The 27,294-nt window shown below is 37.7% G+C and overlaps 1 protein-coding gene across 1 annotated transcript in view; it reads left to right on the forward strand.

Moving 5' to 3' along the window:
• The window catches only part of CCDC25 (coiled-coil domain containing 25), a 32,360-nt gene extending 6,855 nt beyond the window's left edge, over positions 1 to 25,505 (forward strand). Inside the window, 9 exon segments of the mRNA XM_043983285.1 lie at positions 719 to 771; positions 773 to 806; positions 8,271 to 8,310; positions 10,729 to 10,780; positions 11,230 to 11,305; positions 14,616 to 14,719; positions 15,190 to 15,392; positions 19,299 to 19,344; positions 22,479 to 25,505. Of these exon segments, the coding sequence (XP_043839220.1) occupies positions 719 to 771; positions 773 to 806; positions 8,271 to 8,310; positions 10,729 to 10,780; positions 11,230 to 11,305; positions 14,616 to 14,719; positions 15,190 to 15,392; positions 19,299 to 19,344; positions 22,479 to 22,508 (638 nt within the window). The 3' untranslated portion in view covers positions 22,509 to 25,505.
• Positions 25,506 to 27,294: the final 1,789 nt, after the last annotated feature.

The following is a 27,294-nucleotide window of genomic DNA, read 5'->3' on the forward strand; positions in this document are numbered from 1 at the left end:
TGACTTTCTTATATGGTTTCCTGGGAATATAAGCCCAGCAATGGAGTCTGTGGTATGGATATTTTAGCCATTTTATTTTCTTTTCAAAATAGTTGTACTATTTCACAGATTCACCAACAATGTATTAGCATGACTTTCATTCTCCAACCCCTCCAACATTGGCCATCGCCATTTTTGGGGTAATTTTTGTGAATTTTCAGGGTTGTGAGATAGAATCTCACAGTTGTTTTTGATTTATCCAGTCTTCCATCATGTTGATTATGTGACCTGGAGGTGCCATGTCTTTTCTATTGGCATGAGGATTGTTTTTGCTAGATGATTACTAAGTTTTCATAACAAAAATTTACAAAATAAAATTTGGCTGAATTTCGTAGGTTTCTAAATGCTTGAGCAGTTTTCCACTATGGAATAGTGGTGGTTTTGTTTTGTTTGTATTTAAAGAATAACAGTCATTATTTGACTTGAGAGATATGCTGAATGGTACTCCTAGAAATATGACTTGAATGGAATTTCTTAAAGTTCATGCATTTTACAAGCCCACTTGCCCTTTGTGAAATAGAAAATTACAAAGATCTTACAACTAACATAATACTTACTCAGAGAAAGTAGGAAAGTGAGACTGTATCATCTTGCCTAAGCTTTTAGTGTCTGTTTTCCTCATGCCATAGTTCTGTAATGTACAGTGTTATCTGATTTTCTCTTTGTATTTTCTTCTTAGCTGATTCATCTGTTTACACCATTTATATGGGAAAAGATAAATATGAAAGTAAGTTTTACAAAGCATTTGATTTTGAAATTTCCAACAGGTAAGTGATACTATTTTTCTTTCTCTTCCATTTTGTTTTGAGAATGAGTTTTTGAGCTTTTGTGAATCTGCCCTTCTGGTCCCATTATTAAGAATTTCAAATAGGTGTCAAAATGCTTTCTTTTGAATTTTGTTTGTGCTGAATAGTGTTTGAAATTACTAGGCTAGCTGGTATGTGGAAATCTTATGAAGAGTTTCATTATAATGTTATTTGTTACGGAATTTGAAATCTTTATCAACCTATTTTGATTGAGATCAGATAAAAATCCTGTGTGTCATAGGTTTTGAAGACACTGCTCTCACATTTGCCCCCCTCTCTCTACACTGCTGCTACCTTAGTTTAGAAGATCATTACCTCTCACCTAGGTCATTGTAATAGCCTCAAAACTGAGCTCTCTATTTCTAGTCCCATCCATTCCCCACAGTGCTGCCAAACTGGTTTTCCTAAAGTGCATACCTGACCATTTCTCAGTTCCACTTGGTAAACTCCTGTGGCTCCCTGTTACTTCAAAGATCAGATATTAATTCTTCTCCAGCTTTTTGAGTCCTTTACAAATAGGCCATTGCTCCCCTTCATGTGTTCAGAGCTGTAACCAAACCAACCTGACAGTTCCTCATAAATAACACTTCATTCATTGCCTGGAATGTACTCCTCAGTTCCACTTCTTAGAATTAGTCACATAATCAGTCAGTGAACATTTATTAGGCACCTAAAATGTGCCAGGTATTGTGCTAGGTGTTGGACATACAAAAAAAGGCTGAAGACCATTCCTGCTTTTGAGAAGCTCACAGTCTCAGGTCCTCCTGAATCCAGGGCCCGTGCTTCATCTGCTGCACCATCTAGCTGCCCCTATCTATAGGATTTTGAGGACCAGCTTTGCTCTCTACATACAGATTACTATAACAAATGTTTCATCATGGTGGATATAGAACCACCATACTTGTAGCCTGAAGACTAATTCCAGATGTGCTTCTTAGGGAGGTCAAAATGGTCCTAAGAGAAACAAAGATGAGAAAAACAGCCAGATTCATTAAATGTTTGTAGAGGAGATATAATTTGGGAGAGCTCTGAGATCAATATGCATAATGTCTAAAGGAGGGGAAGAGACCAAAGACGTAGAGAAAAAAGGCAACTAAAAAAAAATCAACAATGTCCTGCTTTTATACAGAGTTTCTCTCCATACAGAGTTTTTATGTGAGTCACGTATATGTAAATTGAGGGCATCTTCAATGAGGATATTGGGGAATAAGCAGTTTTTTTTTTTTTTGCATGTGCCATAATGGGCCACATCTTTACCATTTCACAGTTGACTAGAAGCTAGAGAAAGATGTAAGATCCCACTGTGCTTATTATTGGTTTTGAAAAAGCAGTAGAGAAAAGTATTGCCTTAAAGATTGTGTTTCATCCTAGTGTCTCCCATCCATTTGTAGTCATTATTCAAGATTCCTTGGGAGACAACATAAACATCCTGGGGTTCATTGATCTTCTGATCATAAACATCAAGTGAGGCATAAAACAAGGAGAAATATACTCACCAAAGGCATTCACCCCTGTGCTATAATAATTCCAATGTGGAATCCATACTGAGTTGTTCTGTCCTTGAAGCCTTTTTCCCTCTTCTGTTCATCTTCCCCAAATAATGGGCAGTAGTAGAAGGTGATATAGAGCATCAAGTCTCCACTAAAGCCTAAGGAGGCTTATGACACTGCAAGTGTCATTAACCCAGCTCTAAGCCAAAAATGGCACTTCATATTTTTTCCTTTACTGCTGCCTAGTGGATTGTGTTGGAACCCAGTTTCTTAGATTTTGGCTTTTCCTTCTTTTTTTGGCGAGGCAACTGGGGTTAAGTGACTTGCCCAGGTCACACAGCTAGTAAGTGTCAAGTGTCTGAGGCCACATTTGAACTCAGGTCCTCCTGACTCCAGGGCCGGTGCTCTATCCACTGTGCCACCTAGCTGCTCCTTTTTCTTCATTTTTATAGCCAGAGATAGCAGTAAGAAATTATTGCTTTTCTAATCTTGTCTTCTTTCCCAAAGCCCTTTAAATTAGACCCTTCACTGCTCTTGAATTATGGAAAGTTTTTTCTCATCTTCTGCTGGTCTTTCCACTTCTTAACAACCCTCTTATCTCCTGGTATAGCAGAAAAATACTTTATACAGTGTAAAGAAATTTTTGGCACAAGAATGACCTTCTCTAGTAAGTAGCCTTTGTCATGCAGTGTCTTGATCTTTTGAATAAACAGCTATAAATTATAGCTTTGGCAATTTCTTATTTTCTCTTCCTGAGGCTAGCTTATTCCTCTCATTGACCAGCAGGTGGAATCAGAGATTCAGTCATGGTATAATTGAAAATGAGAGAAAAAAGGTAAATCGTAGGATCTCAAAAGTTGTAAGGAACCTCTCAGCTTGGACATAGTCTCATAAATGAGAGGATAAATCCTTTTCTTTTTATAATTTTATTTTTATTCTAAACTTAAACAAAATGGGCATTTCTATATACATAGTGGAATAGGAAAAAATTGTACACAAAACGTTATCTGTAGCATGCTTTTCTTTTTTAAGTATAAGTTCAACTTAAAATTTTCAAACTGTCCCATTTGGCTATGCTTCTTTTTGACCTTTTCTCCCCTCTTCATTAAAAAAAAAAATAAAAATGGAAGATGCCTCAGTGACCCTCTTTTTTCTCTCTTCCTCTCCCTTTTTCCTCTCTTTTTCCCTCTCCATCACATCGGGAACAAGCCCTCTAACAAATTAAGTTTCAAGCAAAACAAATGTTCATTAGCTGTATCTGAAAATGTATGCGTTCTGGGGGGCAGCTAGGTGGCGCAGTGGATAAAGCACTGGCCCTGCATTCAGGAGGGCCTGACCTCAGTGTCTGGCATCAGACACTTGACACTTACTAGCTGTGTGACCCTGGGCAAATCACTTAACCCTCATTGGCCCGCAAAAAAAAAGAAAAAAGAAAGAAAGAAAATGTATGTGTTCTGCATCTTGAGCCTATCACTTCTCTGTCAGGAGATGGGCTTCATCTTAGGTTCTCTGGAGACCACTGAAATTCCTGAATTTATTTTTATCTTTTTTGCCCCCCCCCCCCCCCAGTAGAGAGCAAAAGGGCCGAAGTCAAATGATCAAACACCACTTTTTAAAATGACTAAAAAGCAATTATTATCTTTTTAAACTACCAGAATTTATGCATTCAGATGAGTGAACTTCTATATTCACTATTCCCCTTAGAGTCTTAGTTTCCTCGTCTGTAAAATATGGCTAAAGCTAACCCCAGAGGGGTATTGTAAGGGAATAAATTAAATGAGGTAATGTATCTGAAAATACTTTATAAACTTTTAAGTACTACTAAATATGAGATTTATAGAGAAGGAAACAACTTAATTCAGTTTTCCAGGGCCATCCAACTAGTTAGTGACAGAGCTAGAATTTTAATTAAGGTCTTCTGGCTCTAGTCAAGTTATATCTCTCTCAGTTATATCATGCTAAATATGTTTTGGTTTTTTTGTGTATTTCTTGTTTTGTGTTTTATTTTTTAACCTCTACCAAAGACCAATTCTGTTGCCTCATTGGGGTATTATCATGACCTGGAGTCTTGATAATTAGTAAATTCTGGCAGGTAATGCCAGGGGAGAAAAAATAGTTTTGAATATGATCTCCCTGCCTATTATTGGAGGGCAAAGTTCATCACCAGAAATGCTGTGGCTGTGAAAATCGTAGGCTTTTTAATAGATAGAGTGGAATTGTGGTTTACATTGATGGAAGGCAAACCCACATCAAATAAAATATAGATCCTTGATATATAAGTATTTTAAAATGAAAAGTAAATAATTTCAGCCAGTTCAGTGTAATAAGCTTAAAATACCTCTTCTCTTTCTCTTTATTCATGTGCTAGAAAAATAAGAACTTATTTTTAAGTTCTCAGCAGTTTCTCAATTTGGAATTAATTGAGGAAGAAACCAATTTTGTTGTTGTTTTTTAGCCATGTCTGATTCCTTATGACTCCCTGGACCTTATTACTGCAGTACTGGCTCTGGGGTTTTCTTGGCAAGGATACTGGAGTAGTTTGTCATTTCCTTCTTCAGAGACAAAGAAAAATTAAGTGACTTGCCCAGGGTCACCACATAGCTATCTGAGGTCGGATATGCATTCTGTCTTTCAGACTACAAACCCAGCCACTTTATCCACCAAGCCATCTAGCTGCCTGAGAAACCAGTATTCATTTTAAACCTGCAGAAGAAGCTATTGTTAAAGCAAGATTATCACTTTGGTAGTCTTTGAATCTAGGCATTCAAATCAAATAACTTCTCTAGTTTACTGGTATGATTTTTAAAAAATTAAACAGGAGGTATTTGTATGTATTCTAGATAATGTCAGCATTAAAATTTTTTAATTACTCCTTTAAAAATTTTTTAAACTAAACATTTATTTCCTCTTCCCACCTTACCTGTCATTCAGAACAAAACAAAACCAAGCCCTTGTAGCATGCATAGTCAAGTAAAACAAATTCTCACATTCCCCATGTCCATAAAAATGTCTCAACCTCAGGATAATAGTAAGGTCTGAAAGGTCATGCTAGAAAAAAGGCTTTGAATATAGGCCTGGTTTTGGACTGTTGCTTATCATCTGAGGACAAGGCTAATTAAATTCAGAGAATGTCATCATTAGAAAGTTGATTAATTTTCATGTGATTTGGATAATTTTTTCTTTTCATGTGGCTATTGATAGCTTGAATTTCTTCCTCTGAAAACTTCCTGATTATATCCATTGACTATCAGTTGGAGAATGGCTCTTATTCTTACACATTTGAATAATATCTCTGTATATCTTAGAAATGAGGTCTTTATCAGAGGAACTTTGTTGCAAAGATTTTTTTCTAGTTAACTATTTTTCTCTTCTAATCTCAGATGCATTTGATTTTGTTTTTGTAAGACTTTAAAAATTTTAAGTAAACAAAATTGGCGATCTTATCTTTTATGATTTTGAACTCTTTTTCTACTTGTAGGTTTGAAAGAACTTCTTTGCCCCTCTAATTTGTTTAAGATGTGACCTTTTAAATCTAAGTTCTGAAATGTTGGTCTAAATCTAATTTCTGCCAGATCCTTTTCCCATTTTTCTAGTTTTGTTGAACAGTGAGTTCTTACCCCGATAGCTAGGGCTTTAAAGCTTATTGAACATTAGGTTACTAACTTCCTTTGCTTCTATATGTGATGTGATGTGATTCACTATTCCCCTTAGAGTCTTAGTTTCCTCGTCTGTAAAATATGGATAAAGCTAACCCCAGAGGGGTATCCAGTCTTTTCTACTGATCAGTCTTTTAATTTTTTAACCAGTCCCAAATAGTTTTGTTGATTACTTTATTGTAGTATATTCTGAGATCTGGTATTACTAAACCCCTCAAAATAATTGCCCTTTTCTTCCCCCAGATTTATTTCATTTGGGGGGCGGTGCTCTATAAAATAAACCTTTCATAGTTTGATTGGTGTGACACAGAATATTGGTGTCATTCTTATTATATTGGTTCAATCTCCCTGTGAGCAATTAAGTTTCCAGTGACTAAGATCTATTTCTGTTAAGTCTTTTGTAATTGTGGTCATGTAGTTCCTGTGTTTATCTTGATGGTTGAATCCTGAGTATTTTTTCATTTTGTAGCTGTTTTAAGAGGCAGCTCAGTGGCTCAGTGGATAAAGTTGCTGGGCCTGGAGTCAGGAGCTTCTGTTTGCCTTTATCCACTGGAGAAGGAAATGGCAAACCACTCACAATCTTTGCCAAGAAAACCTCATACACAGTATTGCTGTGGGCCCATGGGGTCATGAAGAGTTGGACACAACTGAGTAACAATAATAACAAGTTGTTTTAAATGGAATTTTTTTTTCCTATCTCTTCCTACTGAATTTTGTTGGTGATAGACAGAAATGTGGATTATTTTTAGGGATTTATTTTGTATCTTCTGCTACTTTGCTGAAGTTATTAGCTTTAGTTAATTTTTTAGCTAACTCTTTAGGGTTCTTTAAGTAAATTATCATCTCATCTGCAAAAAGCAAGACAGTTTCTTTTTTTCCAGATGTGAGGTTTTTACATATACACACACCTACCCATATACACACTTATTATGCTTTAATCTTAGTCTCATAATTTATTATAGTTAGTATTATGGAGCAAAAACTGCTACTTGCCCATGTTGGGATAATGCTAAATTCTTCATCTTCAGTTAGCAAATGACCATGGTAACTGGATATTGAGAATATTTGAAGGAATGTGAACTGGAAATTGATCACAGGACAGTTGCTATTTATAAAACTTTTCTAAAAAGGCTAAGTGAATGTTTTGATGTTAATTCTCAGGAATCATAAACCTTTTTTCCAGGGTGATATCTCTAAGTTTAAGTTCAAATATAATAATGAATGATTAAAGCATTTATTAAGCACTTCTTTGTGCAAAGCACTGTGCTAAGAGCTGGTGGTACAATTAGAAAAATAAGAGTCTATGCTCTCAAGAAGCTCATGTTTCTAATGGGGGGGGAGATAACACATGAAAGCTTTAGCTGCAGATCTGATGGAAAAGTCCCATGGTCTTTAGGAAGAAGAGCAAAGTAGATGAAAATACCTTTTTCTAATTTAATGTCATTTCCACTGATAAAAGATTAGTTTCTTCTTTTTTTTTTTTTTAGTGAGGCATTTGGAGTTAAGTGACTTGCCCAGGGTCACACAGCTAGTAAGTGTTAAGTGTCTGAGGCCGGATTTGAACTCAGGTACTCCTGACTCCAGGGCTGGTGCTCTATCCACTGTACCATCTAGCTGCCCCAAGATTAGTTTCTAATGTTCAACTGTTTGATAGTGCCAAGGGCTTTGGTGGCAAGAACTTTCTTATGTAGATTTTCAGTAGTTGTAACAATAGCACCTCTAGGAATAGTTTTTATCCTACATTTCCACAGGGATTGCTTCCCAAGATGATAGTCAGGGTCACTTGGCAAGAACCATTGCTATTCCCAAGGCTCTTGGGCTCAGGGGCTTGGGCTGTTGCCATCAGGGTCCAAGGGAAGATGGCTGTCAAGGTGATGGTAATGGGTTTTTATAATTCTTTTATAAAAAATAATTTTAACCATTTTTCTAATCTTTTAAAAAATTACCTCATTAACTCAATTAAAAAATTTAACTCACTTGGTTTTAAAGCAGTAAAATCACTTGAAGATATTCACCAATTCTCTTTTCTGTTTGGGAATTTTGACCAGAAACTATTGTGCATTAAGACATTCAGCACACATTTATAGAGAGCCTACTGGCCTTCTTGCTGAACTCTGGGGAGTACTAACATGTTGTTCACAACCACTTAATGAGAATTATTGATTTAAATACCTTACTACTACTACCACTCCTAAAAATGCTTGAATAACCCTGACCAATCTTAAGTGATATCTGGTTACTAGAATATGTTTCTTATCCTTCTCTTGTGTTTCCTTCAGATGAAGATCTAATAAAATATGGCTGGCCAGAAGATATTTGGTAAGTAACTCTTTTTGTTCTCTATGGAGTGTTGTTCCTTTATGATGAAGAAGAGTCTACCTATTTTAAGACTCTTACGATCAAACATAAGACCTCAAAGATTGAGAACAAGGCCAGTGTCCCATGTTTTCATTTAAGTAGATTAAATTATAAATAGCTGGCTGCTATGCTAGCTCCCAGCTTTTGCTACCACTACCTAAGACAGGTACTTTCTCCTGATGCTACAGCCATGGCAATTATCACAACATCAACTCATGTTTTTTGTGGGGCCTTTTTTTTTTAGCATTATATTATTTTTTCCCTCACATTCTTCTAAAATAACATAATCACTATTCTATTATGAACAGTGAGGATAGTATGAGTGTAAAATAATTAAAGACATGGCATTTGTGTGTACAGAATCCTGTTTTGTGTAGATTTGGAGATGGTATTTACTTGTGTCCCTTAGTCTGGATACCTCTTTCTATCCCCATTAGTCCTCTTTTAACTTTATCTAGCTACGTGAAAAGTCCACATTTTAAAGTTTTCAGGTCTGAAGTTGTTCCTTTAGCTGTCCAAGAAATCCTGGTTAAAATTTCCTTTTTGAATTAAACAACAATAAAAAAAGCTTCTCTTTTTCTCTAGTGCTAGACACCTGGATCCCCCACCAAGTTAGTATCTGTTCTCTTAACCTAGAGCCATTTCTTGAGGGAGACAAAAATCACATAATTACTTGGTAAAAGTCATTGTTTTATGAGATATGGTTTAAACATCTGCATACAGACATGCCGACAGCTATACCAAGAAGGGTGATTTGCCATAGTCCCTTGACTCAGAAAAAGGACCTTGTTATAGTCTAAATGCTTGTTATAGACAGTTTACTGAAAATAAATGTCCAGCGGGCTGCTGCCCCCAAAATGCTCAGCAAAAGAAATCCTTCCATTAAATACATTGAAGACAAATTTCCATTTTATGGTTATGCTTTATAATATGTTCCTAGGGCTCAGTTGAGTGTTCTCTGATCTTGGTGATATATTGGGAGTTAGTAGATCTTGTTAGACAGGAGATTGTTAGGTCTTGTTGGGTAGCTCCAAGAAGCCAAGATTAGCCTAAGTTCTATGTCAAGGAGGATCAGGTCAGTTCTGGGATTTTTTTTTTTAAATAGTTGGATATCATACTGTAAGATTTGGGCACAGCCTTAGTATTTGTCTGGATTGGCCAGAATGAATTCATCCCCTCCAGGACCCTCAATATTAAGAATGATCCTGGGGGGGGGGGGCAGCTAGATGGCGCAGTAGATAAAGCACCAGCCCTGGATTCAGGAGGACCTGAGTTTAAATCCAGCCTCAGACACTTGACACTAGCTGTGTGACCCTGGGCAAGTCACTTAACCCTCATTGCCCTACAAAAACAAAAAACAACAAAAATAAATTTTTAGGGGCAGCTAGGTGGCGCAGTGCATAGAGCACCAGCCCTTGATTCGGGAGGACCTGAGTTCAAATTTGGCCTTGGACACTTGGCACTTACTGGCTGTGTGACCCTGGGCAAGTCACTTAACCCCAATTGCCTCACTTAAAAAAAAAATGATCCTGGGGGCAGATAGGTGGCACAGTGGATGGAGCACCGGCCCTGGATTCAGGAGGACCTGAGTTCAAATCCAGCCTCAGACACTTAACAATTACTAACTGTGTGACCCCGGGCAAGTCACTTAACCCCAATTGCCTCACAAAAAAACAAACAAACAAACAACAACCAAAAAAAAGAATGATCCTGGGGAGCAGCTAGGTGGCACTGGCCCTGGATTCAGGAGGACCTGAGTTCAAATCCATCTCAGACACATGACACTTACTAGCTGTGTGGCCCTGGGCAAGTCACTTAACCCTCATTGCCCTACCGAAAAAAAAAGATCCTGAAATAATGATGGAAATGAATGAAAAAGTCAAAATAAGGGAAAATAGATGGAATAGTACACAGATATTTCCATAAAGTTGTCTATCCAAGGAAGTTAACTGGTCTATCTGCTAGAATTCGGTATAAGTTAACTAAAATGAGTTATAATAACATTTTACAAAGTTATGTATTATGGCTAATAATTAGAGGAGTGGATTGAAGGAAAAAAGGAATTTGACACTAAAAAAAATAGACTTTCATAAAGCCTTTGAACCAGGTTTACATCAAACATTGACATAATAGAATAATAAATCAGCACAAATAAAAACGAGCACCGACTTTGTAGTCAGAGGAGCTTAGTTCAGTACCACCTCTAATACAACCTCTATGACGGTTTTGAAGAACTTGAGCTGCTTCCTAAGACCTGTTATGGTCATGCCCTGTCTATTCAGTTTTATCTTCTACTGTACCAGTCGGTCTTCTTTCTGTCCTCATACTGTACATATGCTTACCAAGCCTCCTCTTAAAAATGATTTTCCTCTTTTGTAGGTTTCATGTGGACAAACTCTCTTCAGCTCACGTGTACCTTAGACTACACAAGGTAGTTGGAGCCAACGCCTTTTAAAATAGATATTTTTGTTGTGATGGAAAGAGTCCTGGGTTTGGAATCAAAGTTTGAATCCTCTCTGCCACTTTACAGGGCCTGTTTGCTCATCTGTAAAATGAGGGAATTGGTATAGATGCCCTAAAGTTGTTTCCGCTTCCAAATCTAGGATCCTATGATTTTCTTCCTCAATGAGAAACATCATATGTTATTCATATTTCGGCAGTTAATTTACTTAAAATAATACCTTAGTTACTAGGATCGGAGAGAATGAAAAGATAAACTTCCTTTATCTCTTGTCAACTTTGTTTTTTTGTGCTCTGCTATAATTGGAATCCTCTCATTGACTAAAATAGAACCCAGTAGGGTATCCTGAACTCTGCACATGCTTAGATTTTGATCAGCATTAAATCACGTCATCCATTTAGGTTACATTTGTGTTTCAGGGGGAAAGGATAGAAGACATTCCAAAGGAAGTGCTGATGGATTGTGCGCACCTTGTCAAGGCCAATAGTATTCAAGGTAATCTTTACCTGAGGCATTTTCAGGATTTGCAGTGGCCTTACATATCCCAGAATGTTTCTATTTCTTTTTAAAAATGCACTGTCTTTAATGCACAGCAATGATGAAGCATGCTTTCTTTAGTTTACCCTTTATAGATGGCAGCTTTGCTACATAAATAGCATTTGTGTCTTTTCTTAGAAAGCCATGCTTTTCATTTCCCTGTGTCTTAATTCATCCCACTTCATTATTTTTCTTGCCCAAAAGGAAAGATTAATTTAGACTTCTAAAAGTCTGCCTCTAAGGTTATTCGTACACTAAGTTAATATTGCAGAAGATCACTTGCTTTTCTCTTGCACTTTTCATGCATATGTACTTTTTTTCCTCCTTCTTTTGAGTTGGGAGGAATTAGATAGTTCAAGTTGTCATCCATTGTTTTGTTAGGGCATAATATGTTCTACCTGTCACCTCTTGACAATTAAGGAAATGAAGAAAAGGGTTCCAGGTTAATGTATTCCGAAGGTAGATGAATGCTAAGAAGTAAATTAGGAGTTGAGTTTGTTGAGAGATCGATTGAACTATAGGAGCAGAGATGAAATATGAGAGAGGCTCAGCTGGAAATATTGGAGTTGACTTAAGAGTTGATAAGGAGAGAGTAAAATTAAGAATTGGTGTGGGAAAGTAATGCAGTTTGGGATAGAAATAGGGATTGGAGGCAGGAGGATATGCATTCAGTGTCAGAGGATAGAATTGGGTTTTGCAAATGGATTTATCTTTTACTACCCCTTTTGTTCTGTTTATTAGGCCTCATCAGAAGGTCCTCTTTACTTGGTTGGGAAGAAAGGAGGTCTTAAGATGAGAGACCTCATGCTGAAAGAGACCTTAAAGATACTTGAAATATACCTCTATTTTCTTTGTTGTTGTCATCATTCAGTTGTTTCATTCATTTCAGACTTTTTATGACCCCATTTGTAGTTTTCTTGGCAAAGATACTAGAGGGCTTTGCCATTTTCTTCCCTACTTTAAAATAAGAATTTATGTGAGGAATTTATGCTAAAGGTTATGTAGTCTTAGGTAGCTTGTTTTATAGATGAGAGAATCGTGACCCAGGTTGCTTTCCAAATTTATAAGTCTAGTGTCTAGAAACCAGGTCTACTATCTTGTGTTCTTTCCTTTACCCTATACTGCCTTATTGTTAATAGCTATGTAAAGTCCCTTGTTTCCTATTTTGCAAATTGGTAAATTCCCTTTGTTGTTTTAGGACATTTAGCTTTTTGTAGGTAAAAAGCAGGATTTTCTAAAATTTCTTTTTTTTTTTTTTGGTGAGGCATTTGGGGTCAAGTGACTTGCCCAGGGTCACACAGCTAGTAAGTGTTAAGTGTCTGAGGCTGGATTTGAACTCAGGTACTCCTGAATCCAGGGCCGGTGCTCTATCCACTGTGCCACCTAGCTGCCCTTCTAAAATTTCTAATGAAATTTACCAATTAAAAATATGTTTCTCACTTCTTTGGTTTTCATTCTCATTTCTTTTTTTTCTTCTTTTACCTATTCACTGGCTGACTAGTGAAAATTATAGGAGTTCTAAGTTTCTTCTAGTCTTCTACAATCCTCTATAGACTTTTCTTTGGTTCTAGGATCTAGAGAGAAAGGAAGGAAGACCTTTATCCCTTTTCCCTCAGTCTTCCACCCCATTAGCATTGTATGGAACCCCTACACAGCTTGCCAGCACACTAAACTCCTTTTTTATTCCCCCCTTTTTTTTTTTTTAAATATCCCCTCTTCTCCCACCCTAGTGGAATCAGCTTGGCAAAATCAAAGCAACACTTAGGAACTAGCATAGTGTTAAGGGCTAAAATTCTAGCTAGTCTGTCTAAAATATCTAATGAGTGGTCGCCAATAAATTATAAGCTTCAGCAAGAGTTAGACTTTTAAGCATTTATTAAGGAGAATAAGAATTTGATAAAGAGAGAGAGAAAGGCCTAGATTTCTATCTATTAAAGGGAGAGCACATTTTTAGCTCCCTTCTCCGCCAGCGTCCCCAGGAAAGAGAGCGAGACTGAGCGCCAGTCTCTTCCTTCCTCCTCCCACTAGCCCGCGTCACTTCCTGACTCCTGGTCTTGCCCTCAAAGACCTTCCCTTCATGGGCAGAACTCTTCTACAGTAAGTATCCAGCAGGTGGCGTTATTCCAATCGTTACAATAGGAAATAAAAGTTCATAACCATATTTAACCTAAACCTGTCACAAAGGACCAAACTGAGGAAGTTAATGAACTTAAGTCTCACCCCCACAGCACATCTTCTACTGCAGAGGCACAGATATCACCTAGCTTACCACCTAAGATTCTCCCACCTTTCTATGAGAGACCTCAAGACTACCATGTTCTACTATCCCACAGCCCCAGAAATGTACCGTCATCCTTTTCTCCTTGCTGCCCCTGAGACTTCCCCACTAGGAGAATAGGGGAATTTGTTCTTCATCTTCTTTTTCCCCTGGTTGTAGCTTTTTTTTTTTTTTTTTTTGGCCAGGCAATGAGGGTTAAGTAACTTGCCCAGGGTCACACAGCTAGTAAGTGTCAAGTGTCTGAGGCCGGATTTGAACTCAGGTCCTCCTGAATCCAGGGCCAGTGCTTTATCTACTTACCACCTAGCTGCCCCTATTTTTATTTTTATTTATTTATTTATCTATCAATCTATCTATCATCTATCGGTTTTGTTTATTATTTGTGGGGCAATGAGAGTTAAATGACTTGCCCAGGGTCACACAGCTAGTACCTGTCAAGTCCCTGAGGTCGGATTTGAACTCAGGTCCTCCTAAATCCAGGGCTGGTGCTTTATCCACTGTACCTACCACCTTGTAGCTTAGGGAAAAAAAAAGAAACAGAGTGAGTCTCTTCCTGAAGATTCTAATTCATTACTCAGAACTAGCTAGTTGTGGGGTTGCAAATGTGCTTCATATTGTTTAGAATAGGCAAGGACCTTAGAGAGCACCTTATCCAACACATGAGGAAATCTGAGGGCTAGAGAAGTCCATTTGCTTATGGTCACACCAAACAGAGTTCAGATCTAAGTCCAGGTTTTCTCATTTCTTGCCCCTAGTGTTCTTTCTGCTACACTACAGTAGTTTAGTGGTAAATTTATTTAATGAATCAGCAGTCACTTTGTGAGTGATGGAGAAATACCTGAATGACTTGACATTTTGTTATTTTGATGATATTTTTAGTTTAATTGTGTTTATCTTTGTTGGCTTGTGATTGTTGATGGCGAGATTGAGGGGAAAGCATTGTTTAGTATTCCTTTGCCTTACATGCTGAAGAAAAGTTTCTCTTGTCAGGCTGCAAGATGAACAATGTTAATGTGGTATATACACCGTGGTCTAATCTGAAGAAAACAGCAGACATGGATGTGGGACAGATAGGATTTCACAGGCAAAAGGATGTAAGTGTTTCCTATCCTTTGACAGAAATAGGGTCCTGTATGAGTATAGTACCCAGTTTTTTTCATCCAGCACCATGTTTTTGAGGGGTGGGTATTTTTTTTTTTAATTTAAATTAAAAAAAAAATTTTGGTAGGGGGTTAAGTGACTTGCCCAGGGTCACACAGCTAGTAAGTGTCAAGTCCCTGAGGCCGGATTTGAACTCAGGTCCTCCTGAATCCAGGGCCAGTGCTTTATCCACTGCGCCACTTAGTTGCTCCCGGGTGGGTATGTTTTAAGCTTAAAAATGGAAATAAACTGACAGTGATCACATATACAATAAATAGCCTATGGCTCCCCAGATAGGTTCCTCGACATTCCTCCCTCCCCTCTGTCCCAGCCACCTTTAAGCAGGAAAATATCTTATTCGAAATAACAAAAAACCTTGTTTTTCCTTTCTATCCCCACCCCAATGTCCCTTTTCTCCACCAAGGTGAAAATTGTAACAGTGGAGAAGAAAGTAAATGAGATTCTGAACCGATTAGAAAAGACCAAAATGGAGCGGTTCCCAGACCTAGCAGCAGAAAAGGAATGCAGAGACCGAGAGGAGAGGAATGAGAAGAAAGCCCAGATCCAGGAAATGAAGAGGAAAGAGAAAGAGGAAATGAAAAAGAAGAAGGAAATGGATGAACTTAGGTGAGTTGGAACTGTGAAGCTGACTTCAGAGATTGAGTTCCAGTTTTCTCCTTTGTAAAAGAAATGGTTTGGACTAGATCTTTACTGTCAGAACTTAAATAGAAATAGATAAAACCTCAAATTAATGTTCTCTGTGTTGTGTTGTATTTATTTATTTTGTTATACATTAGCTAATGACATTTTAACCTGGTTCTGGATTGTGGGCTACAAGTTTAACCCTGCTGGTCTTACATGATCCCTGAAGTACCTTTCAGCCTTTCCCTAACTTCTCCCAGTGAACTTTAAAAAAAAAAAAAGATTTCTTTTAAACTTAAATGCAAAATGAGAAAAGAAAAATAACCACCTTTCCATGTACACAGCAAAACATACAAGCAGATTCAGTATAAAACAATAAATATCCATTTCAGGAAAACCCATGTAATAAATACTATACATTGTTTTCAAAACTACCCAGTTTTGGGGGCAGCTAAGTGGCACAATGGATAGAGCACTGGCCCTGGATTCAGGAAGACCTGAGTTCAAAAGTGGCCTCAGACACTTGACATTTACTAGCTGTGTGACCCTGGGCAAGTCACTTAACCCCCATTTCCTCGCCAAAAACAAAAAAAACCAAAAAAACCCTACCCAATTTTTCTGTACTTCCTTTTAGGTTTTCTTTTGTTCTCTGCTGTATACTTTTTATTTTTTTTCCCCTTCCCAAACATACATACATAGAATATATACAATACATACATACATACAAACATTTTTAACATATCTATAAATATACACATGTACACACATACAAACACATATACATATGTGTAAGACCATATTATGCATATTTCTATTTGTCAGTTCTTTCTCTGGAGGTAGATAGCATTTTCCTTCATAGGTCTAAGTTTTTTCATGTTTTTTTTCTTTTCTTTTTAAATTTTTTTCCATATTTTTCAAAATCAACCAACTTAATCATTTCTTATATCACAGTAGTATAACATCACAATTATATACACAGCTTCTTTAGCCATTCGTCAATTGAAGGGCATCTATCATTTTAGCCAACTGATATGTATAAGATGATATCTCAAAGTTGTTTTAACTTGCATTTCTCTAGTCAGTAATGATTTAGAGCATTTTCCCATATGATTATGTATGATTTTGATTTCTTCATTGAAAAACTGACTGTTCATATACCTTGAGCACTTTTCAGTTGGGGTATGATTCATATTCTTAAAAATTTGACTAAGTTCTTTATATCTTTGAGAAATGAGACCTAAACAATATTACTTCATATTGGTGACACAGTGTAGTTTGGCTATTTTTCTCTTTTAATTAGAACTATTCTAGCTTTATCTTTGTCTCAGATCATGAGTATTACCCCTGCTTTTTTTCTATAATAAACTCTACTCCAGCCCCCCCCCCCCTTTTTTTTTTTTGCAGGGCAGTGAGGGTTAAATTTAGAACACTTGCCCAGGGTCACACAGCTAGTACATGTCAAGTGTCTGAGGTCGGATTTGAACTCAGGTCCTTTTGAATCCAGGGCCAGTGCTTTATCCACTGCACCACCTAGCTGCCCCCCAGCCCTTTATTTTTAACTCTGTACATCTCTCATTTTTATTGTGTTTCCTGAAAGTGACATATTGTTGAATTCAAATTTTTAATCTATCATTTCCATTTGTCCCATTCACATTCAGTTATAATTACTTATGTATTTATCTCCAGCCTCTTTTTCCTCATTATTTGCCCTGTCCCTCTTCACTCATCTAATTTACCTGATACCTTGCTGCCCTATTCTTTAACCTACCCTCCTTTCTCCTCTTTCTCCACCCTCTACTTTAACTCTCTAAGAATTTTTCCCTTATTTTCTCCCCCTCCTAGATACCTTGCTGCCCTATTCTTTAACCTACCCTCCTTTCTCCTCTTTCTCCACCCTCTACTTTAACTCTCTAAGAATTTTTCCCTTATTTTCTCCCCCTCCTAGATACCTTGCTGCCCTATTCTTTAACCTACCCTCCTTTCTCCTCTTTCTCCACCCTCTACTTTAACTCTCTAAGAATTTTTCCCTTATTTTCTCCCCCTCCTAATTGTTAATCTACACACCCTTCTAAGAGTCCCTTCCTTAGCCTACCCTAGCCCTCTTATTTGTTTCTAAATTTAGAACACTTTTGTACCCTTCTAGATGTGGTGTTCCCTCTTTAACCTATTTTTGAGGAGAGTAAGATTCTAGCACTACCACCCACCACCCCCACTTGCTTCTTCTGTATCAATTCTTCCTTTCCTGGCTTATTTGTATAAGATAATTACTCCTTTTTATTTTGATGCAGTGACTGTGTCATTTAACTGTAAGTTACTTAACTTTTATAGGCCTTAGTTTCTTTATCTGTAAAGTGAGAATTATTTCTTAAGGCCTTTTCCAATTGTAAATTTTATGATCCAGACTGTTTCCCCACTCTTCTCTCCCATGAGCTTTGATCTTCATAATATTCCCCCCCATGTTATGCCAATTTCCTGCTTCGGTACTTGTGCTTTTTTGTTCTCTGCATCTGAGATGTCATAGGATCTTAGATCTAGAATTTAAAGGGTCCTTAGAGGTCAAGAACAACACCTTTCCTCTCTTCCCCTCCCCTCATTTTACAGATGAGGGAACTGAGGCCTACAGAGGTTAAATGATTTGTCAAGGGCTATACAACTAGAGTAAGTGGAGTGAGAGTCTTATTCTCAGTCCAACACTTAGTATTCCTTACATGTCTCCTCACAGCTCTGTTCTTTTAAATTAGATTCAGGTCCCATTTTTTCCCTGACCATACCACACCAGTAATGTATCCTTTCTTTGGATTTCAATAACACATATTTTAGTACTTAATTATTTATTATCTTTGTTTTTTCATGTGTATGAGTTCTATTGTGATGTTTAAAATCTAAATTGTGGTCGCCTTAAATTAGAAGCTTCAGCACCAATCTTTGGGCATTAAACATTTATTAAAGCATACAGGTATTCACATGGAGTTCAGAAAGTTAAGAAAAGGCTTATCTAAGCATAGAGTTCCAGCCTGGTTGGGTTCTTCCTCAAGTCCTTCTCCAAGAGCCTGCTTTAATCAGGAACTCTCTAACCAGCTGATTGTGGAAGCTTTTTATAGGTCAGGAACAGAGGCGGTCCTTACACACTGCTTCAAGCTGATTGGTTGATGTCATCCAAATCCATTGGTTTTGAAGGTGTTCTCAAGTTGAGTTCACAGTCTAGCTTCTGAGAACAATACCTCCTTAAGGGCTAGCCAGGTGTGATTACAATCCAATTAACTTGAAGTAGGCTTAATCATCAATCACTCTCACTTGATTCAGTCAGTATAGATTAATCTCCAGGTGGGTCTTTGAGTATCTGCTAAATCCCATTATTTCATCACACTATTTTACCAACTGCAGGCCAGGGACTTTACTTTTTTTGTTTGTTTGTTTGTTTTTGTTTTGTGGGGCAATGAGGGTTAAGTGACTTGCCCAGGGTCACACAGCCAGTGTCAAGTGTCTGAGGCTAGATTTGAACTCAGGTCCTCCTGAATCCAAGGCCAGTGCTTTATCCACTGAGCCACCTAGCTGCCCCTGACTTTACTTTTTTTTTTGTACCCACCACCTACGACGTCAGGCACTTTTTAGTTGGTTTGTTAATTGTCTTCCCAATGCAAACTGTTTATCTTATCCTCTCAATGTCTTCCAGTGTCTTAAAAATGTTGTCTTTGTATGATAATAATATTGTAAATGTGAGTATAGCTTTTTTAAAAACTCATTTTTATTTGTAGTTTGTGTTTAGGTTACTTCTAATATTACACTGCTGTGTGTATAGAAAATACATGCTAGTTTAAAAAATAAACAGCATATCCCCTTCCTCCAGAAAAATGTTAACTAACACTACTTGAAATATCTTTTCTCTTCTAGGAGTTATTCTTCATTAATGAAATCTGAGAATATGTCTTCAAATCAGGTATATTTCAAGTTGTTTGCTTTAATATCATGCCTTTAAGTGAGCTTGGCTTTAAATGATTTCATTTAGGAAGAATTTAATTCTTACTGGTAATATCCTTGATTTATTCTTCTTATAGACTGGTTGGCATCTGTTTTACACCAGGACTGGATTCTATTATCTTTTAAGCTTCACTTTTAATCTTTGCTTCTCTTTGTGGGACTTCTAAAAATGAAAGTATTATGGATGTCAAGAAATCTTTGTACTTTTTCCATTGTAAGTGATGTTTTAAAAAAAATTGTCCTAGCCTTTTTTTTGTTTTTTGTTTTTCTTTTTTCCCTACTTAATAGCATTTTATTTTATTTTCCAATTACATGTAAAAGTAGTTTTCAGCATTCATTATTTATTTATTTTGTGGGGTGATGGGGGTTAAGTGACTTGCTCAGGGTCACACAGCTAGCAAAAGTGTCAAGTGTCTGAGGTCAAATTTGAACTCAGGATCTCCTGAATCCAACGCTGGTGCTTTATCCACTGCGCCACCTAGCTGCCCCCAGCATTCATTTTTGTAAGATTTTGAGCTCATAATATTTGCACTAGGGGTGCTGCTTTTATACAAAATATCCATGTCAACAAGTCATACATATTTATCATTTGGGGACCCTGTGCTTGGAGTTCTCAAAACTATTCTGTTAAAAATTTTGATACATCCAAAGTCCAAAGTCAACATTGTTTATAAAAGCTCTCTGTTATTTGTTGTATAAAGAATATTTCCGGCTGAATTTCATCAGAATCTGGCTCCCGGCTTGTGTTATGACCTTAAGCATTTTCATGCCAGGCCTTAGTGAATAAAAACTTTTGGACATTGTGCCAGAGTTAATCTGGAACTTTTAATATGTGTGTACAAATACCCTCTGATTAGTGACAGATGTTTAAAACCACCATGCTAAGAAATGTAATTTATAGAGACAGGATTTAATTCCTCATGATCTTCTTTCCTCTGTTGCCTTCCTCTCCTTGTCTTCTCTACTCCCCATCCTCGTGCTTCTCTTGTGCTTCCTCCTTTGCAGGGGTTGCCAGGCTTGATCTTTTCTTTTAGGTTTGAATCTGATTCAGGTTTCCAAGGAAGAACTGAACCAAATTAATTACTGTCTCAAATTGTGTGGGCACAAGGAAGTATTGTGTACTTCCCACCCCCAACTCCTTCATGCCTCATCTCATAAATAGATGGCAAAAACAACAGCAACAAATCTGATTGCTATTTTGAAATGTTTATTGAGCTAAATAGAAGTATTTAGACATGAGACCAGTAATAATTAAAAACCCGAGTTATGAGATCTAGCCTCAAAGGAATTTTCACTATCATCAGTTAAATCTATTGAATTAAAAATTTTAATCCATCAGTTTGTTTGAAGTTGGCCTATAAAAGATTCTGTGTAGCCTTTAAGGTTGTCTTCAGTCTTGATGACACTTTTATTTCATTTGGTACTTGAATGAACAATAGATAATCTCTTTTCTTTTCATAGTGTCTACAGAGAAAAGCTACAGTCTCTCACTGTGTCCAGATATCAAATAAACACCTGTATAGTTCAGCCCTTTATATTTATGTCCAGAGCTGACACATATTTTTACACACACACACACACACACACACACACACACACACACACACACACACACACACATTTGTTGTTGTTGGGTTTTTTGTTTTTTTGTGGGGCAGTGAGGGTTAAGTGACTTGCCCAGGGTCACACAGCTAGTAAGGGTCAAGTGTCTGAGGCTGGATTTGAACTCAGGTCCTCCTTAATTCAGGGCTAGTGCTTTATCCACTGTGCCACCTAGCTGCCCCAACATAATATATTTTTCCTGTGGTTTTACTAACTGTACTAATTGGAGGGGACCATAAACTAAAATCCACAGGTGAACACCAGACTTCTCAGTGTTCTTGAGAACTTTGTTCATGTCTGTCCAATATTTATTTATACAAACTACTAAAAAGCCCCCAAATGATTGCGTTTTTAGCATGAGACCTCGTTTTCTTTCCTGCATAGTCCTGTAGTGAAACAGCTTCAAGAGGAGGGCCTTAAGACAGGAAGGGAAGCAAGAACCATGTACATAAAATAAATGGGACTGTGTTTTTGACAAACTAGGAATTACCTCATCACAGTGTGTATTCTCCCCTCCAAAATTGTCAGCCTGGAAGAGTCAGGCATTATCCCAATGGTATTTTCATTTGCTCAAACTCTTTTTGGAACTCCACTTTGGGAATTTCCTTTGGAGCTCATTTATAAGCCATACACAAGAAAATCAGTACCACTGTTCTGTAGAGACATCTCATTTTTTAACCAAAAAATGGTATTCCCCAAATTGAATCATCTTCAACATTCATCAGAGAAATGATTTGGATATTTCAGGGAAATCAAAGCCCTCTTCACAGAGCAAAGATGTGCAGCCAGGGTGATAGTCAAAAGGCATTAAAGGGAATTTCCAAAGAGGAATTCTAGAAATATTTTGAAAATTAATACTATAATAATAATAATAATAACTAGCATTTACTTAGTACTTCAAGGTTTATAAAGTACTTTACATGTTATCTCCTTTGAGCCTTACAGCAGTTCTGTGTAGTAGGTGCTATTGTTATCCCCATTTTACACACGAGGAAACTGAGGCTTAGATGAGGTTACGTGCCCAGGGTTTCACAGCTAGTAAGTGTCTGAGGCAGGATTTGAACTCTGAGGTCTTCCTGACTCCAAATCCCATATTTTACCTAGCTGTCATAATATTTTGAATAAGGATATATGGTTTCACAAAGTAACTACTTTGAAAAGGCATGACACTCATTTGGCATAAATTCTGGTGTGTTTGATTTTTTAAAATCACCTTGTCTAGTGCTAAACTAGGTAACGCCTTTGATCATTTGGAGCACACATGTTCACATATAGTCCTCTGACCTCTTTTGCCACCCTAGAAAATGGCCATTAGCCCAGTTGCAATAATTTGGAGTTGATAAAGAGGGGTGATTGTTTAGCTGCCCATGAACAACCAAGAAAGGAGGAGGGGTGTGTAGATGCTAAAGACATCTTATAAATTGTGAACTAAAAAATTTGGAAGTGTTCATTTTCAAGACTACTTTAATGGTTTCACTATTCTTTTCACAGGATGGCAATGATTCAGATGAATTCATGTGAATGAAGAAAACGGACTGTGAATTTTTGGACAGATACAGACATTTTGATTTTCAGATGTGTTCTGCATACCAAAAAACCCACCTAAACCCTACATGAATATCGTTAACTTTGGAGATTTGAGAACTTGGTTCAATTTTTGTTTGTGGAAAATGATCCCATGTATAACAGTGGAGCTTGGAGACAAAGTATGTAGCTTTAAGAATGAGGAAATGTTTGTACCAGAAGAACATGTCTTGGCTCTTCATGAGAGTTGGCTCTCCTTACTCTTGGGATAGGTTTCCAAAATAACTAACTTGGGGAAGTATTTGTGTTGCCATATTATTTCCTTGAAAAAAAACAGATGTCATAGAAGACCCGCCTATTTTTAAATTTTACCCCTTGTATATGTTTTGTATAGTAGAATGGGGCATTTGGGGAGAGTGATTTCTCACATTCACTGATTAGAAATTGATATGTATGTGGTTTGGAATGACAGGAATTTGGGCCTGTGCTTTTTTGAACTAAGTCAATTAAGAGGGACTTAATTACTCTTTGTATTGCTCAACTTGTTCAAAGAAAGATTTCATATGCATGTTCTGTTTTCATTTCTTATCCTATATCTGCATAGTGATCATAGTGATCCTGTGATCTTTTAGTCAAACTCCAGGTTCTAGCTTTTTTAAGACAAGGGAGGTCATCTATTGACCATCATAATGCTATTATATTAAAAGGAACAGTCATTGATCTTTGAGATTGGGATTCATACCAGTTTTCATTAGCAGACATTCAACTTTGGCCACACATACGGATTCTATGTTTTAATGGTTTCTTAACATTGGGGTATCTGAGACCTCAGTCTTATTTGCCTCAATCTGGTTTAAGGAGGCCTGCTACCCCAAAAAATCTTTTTTGCTTCTGGGTTTTTAAGTGCAATGATCTCTGTCCTCTGAATTTTCTTCAGGATCTATTATTTTAAAAGCCCCTATAGCAACCAAAGCATGATGATTGTTTTAGAGATTCACTAAGAGCAGCTAGATAACATAGTTGTAGTGGGAAGGGGGTATTTTACAAACCTCCTCCTAGGCTTGTAACCCTCATTTCAAAGGTGAGCCTTGTCTTCAGGGTGCTTGCCTCATGAATGCAACAAGAGGCCAGTGTCCACAATGCAGATATGATACCAGAAAAAAAAAGATAGAAAATTTAAAGAGTTTAACAGTCAATAGGCCAACATTGTTGTCTTGAAGAAGTAGGCTTGCTCTTTATAGTTGTAACACCAGATATAGATTTCTCCCCTTGATCTGGAATAAAGGCCTAGCTGGTTCTTCCAGTTGCATCATCTTATGTCTAAGGACTTTAGTGATTTTAGTGCCGTAAAAGAGGATAAAGAAACAATGAAACAGAAAACAAAAACTTAGCAAACTTCTTTCTCAAATGAGAGAGAAAAGTAGGACCCTAGGCCCATATTTAAAGCCTTTTCATTTTGGGTAGGACCTGTGAGAACTTGATCTGCTGACATAGCCTTTGAGAAGAAGCCAGGGTGGCTTTCACACCAGAGTTAAGATTAAATCAGGACTTTCAGTAGAAGAAACTACACAGATGAGTTAAATTGTAATTACATAGATTCATATTATTAATTTTGCCAGTTTAAAACATCAGTCCATCTCTAATAAATTCCCTTTTTCATTGCCTTTCTAGATAGCCGATCTCACCTCTAGCCTTCGCCCTTAGGATCATTGCAGTTTTTGGGGTGGGAGAATGGTTCCACTTACTCTCTAGCCCAGGACTCGGAATATTTCAGCTCCTTTTGTTTCTAGGAAATCCAGCTCCTTTTAGGTTCTCAGGTCCCCTCCATAGATTCAGTTCAAAATTGTTCTCCTTGAAGCAATTTGACACTTTGTTAGTGTCCTTTGGGTTCTAACTACATAAATTGTTTGATCAGCTTCTACTCTTTCTCAAGTTCCAGCACCTTGTTTGGTTCACTTGAGCCTCCAGTCTTAATTAGCCCCTTCTGGATTCTCCATGAACCTTCATAACTCTGCCACCAGATTCACTTATGTAATTGGTTGCAAGATGGCCAAGTATACGAGGTACATTAGTATCTCAAATTATTTTTCATCTATTTCACACTTCCTGCCTCCAGTATTCTTTGCAGTATTGTAATCTTTAAATTCCACATTATTTTGCATTACATCTACCCTAGCTGGTCTGGGGTCAGTTATGCCAGAGGGACTTGTGTGTATATTTGGGGGGTGGGAGGGAAGAAAGGGGGTGATTACAGTGCCTTAGCAGAAGATTTATCACCCTCTAGGAACTGGCATTCCATCCAGTAGAACCAGATAAACAGTCTGAGCATTTTCTTTGATCTCATTTGTGAGAAAATCCCCTCAATACAGGTGATAAAGGCCTTTGTTGAAATTATTCACTCTCTATTACATTCTTTTACTCCTGAAGCCTCTGGTTCCACAGGCTTTCAAACCAGAACACTCATTTCCCTCCTTCAAGAAAGGTGTGAATCATATTTTAAACAGGTTTAGACTGAGAAGATGATCCTCGATAGCTCACCTGCCTTGCAATCTCTAGTTCAGAGCTAAAACTATTCTTCTCAGCTTTGCATCAGTCGGAAAGATGAAACTTGGTTCCCACAATGTAATAAGGAAGGCTTCTAAGCAGGATAACAAGGTAAGAAAGCTGGATGATTTCTCAATTTCTCCTAAATCACAGTGTGATTTTGTTATTTTGTTGGAAGCCCAGTCTGATGGTTATGTAAAAAAACACTTTATTTCAACCATAACCTACATAGAGGTGATTAGGTTATCCCTGAAGAGGTCTGCAAATGCCTTCACAAAAGAGATTGGGTTAACCTATACTCCAAATGTAAAATGGAAAGTTCACTGATTTTGGACCCCCAAACAAAATAGCAACCTCAAGCCAACTTGACCGTTCAGCTGAGAGCCAATGTGTTCTGATTCTAAGTGGCTGGTGTGTAAAACTCAAATAAAATCTTTGGTGTCATTAGAACCTTGTTAGCTTGTTTATGGGATTCCCTTGCATCCATACCCCGTTCTCCAATAAAGTGAGTACTCATTGGAAACAGAGAGGAATAGAGCAAAACCATTTCATACAATTACAAACTTAGAAAGTTGAAAATGACCTCAGATGTTCTCTAGTTTAAGCTATTCTGGATTAAATAAGAATCTCTTCCCAAAACCCTGACAAGTGATGATCTGCCTTCAGAACCTCCAGTGAAAGGAGAACTCACTCCTTTCTGAAGTGAAAAAAAAAAAAGTTCCACTTTGAAAAAGTCATTGTGATTAGGAAGCCTTTCTTTATATTGATTTGAAGTACGCTTCCTCCACTTCTACCATTGAACCTATTAATGCCCTTTAACAAATCTAATTATTCTTCTACATGACAGTGCTTCAGTTACTTGAAGACAAATATATACCCTTTCCTGACTTTCTTCCCTAACCTGTTAAATCTTCAGGTTAAACATTTACCTTTGGGGGCAGCTAGGTGGCGCAGTGGGTAAAGCACCGGCCCTGGAGTCAGGAGGACCTGAGTTCAAATCCGGCCTCAGACACTTGATACTTACTAGCTGTGTGACCCTGGGCAAGTCACTTAACCCCCATTGCCCCGCAAAACAAAAAAAACATTTACCTTTCCCCCCCCTTAAAAAACTTGTTTGCCTTGATATCTTTTGTTTTTATATCAGTTGTACTGCTTAATATATCACCCCCCCCCCGAAATCCATTCCTTATAAGAAAATATTAAACAAAGAATAAAAGTTACAACTATATGAGTAGCAAGTGGGGTCTCTGGGTCATAGGGTATGCATACAAAGAATGTTTTGGAAGGGATTTTTACTCCTATGGATTGAATGGGAAAGGCCTCTTTACATGACTTTTAACTCCTTAAAGTGGGATACTGTTTCCAGGCTGTACTGTCCCAAGCTTCAGGGGGTCCCAGGTGGCATGATGTAAGGAGGGGCAGGTTCTTCACTCGCCTGGCCTGTTCCCTGGTCCATAGATAACCCCAGGCCAACTGTGTGCTGTGGTTGTTATCTCTGATGAGCCTGTGCCCTTCCCCCATCTGGGCCACTGCTACTCAAACCTACTTCTAGGTTCCCAGCAGGGGTGAAAAACCCAACTTCTGCTTCAGCACCAGCAGAGACCCCTGTAATCACCTCCCTGCCAAGGGCTCAGCCCTCTCATAGGACTGTGAGCTTAGTTCCAGACAATGCTGGCAGCGCTGCAGCTGATTCAGAGGTTTCAGGGGTCTCTTTTCCTGGCTTGGCCTGCCTGGTCCTGGATCTATGTTAGTGTGACTATGGGGTTGGGCTCCACCCCAGCACAGCAGCCCCCTCCTGCTGAACTTCTAAGCCACCTTTGGCTGGAAAATGATCTCAGCATGTTCTTTTGTGGATTTTGCTGCTCCTGGAATTGCCCTATGGCATTATTTGGAGGTTTTTTTGAGCAATTGTGTTATGAGTTCCAAGAGTTTACTGCTTTTCCTCTGCCATCTTGACTCTGCCCTGGAAATGCAGGAAAGGCTTCTTTAAAACTGAGATTCTATAAACTTATTTCCTTTTTAAACAAGGTGACAAAAAGAGCAAGTCAAGGGAATGAAGTGGACCTAATGTATTTGTATTTCAGTTTTCATGAAATATATATTTTGCCAAGATGAACAGATGAGAACTAGGTGACACTAGCTGAATTCAGAACTGTTTGAATAAATTCAAATTTCATGAAGACCTCTAGTGAGGGAACCTACTACTTCCCAAGGCTTCATATTTCACTTGAGCTCTGAG

Source organism: Dromiciops gliroides, chromosome 2 (genome assembly GCF_019393635.1).
Source record: "Dromiciops gliroides isolate mDroGli1 chromosome 2, mDroGli1.pri, whole genome shotgun sequence".
Classification (NCBI taxonomy): domain Eukaryota; kingdom Metazoa; phylum Chordata; class Mammalia; order Microbiotheria; family Microbiotheriidae; genus Dromiciops; species Dromiciops gliroides.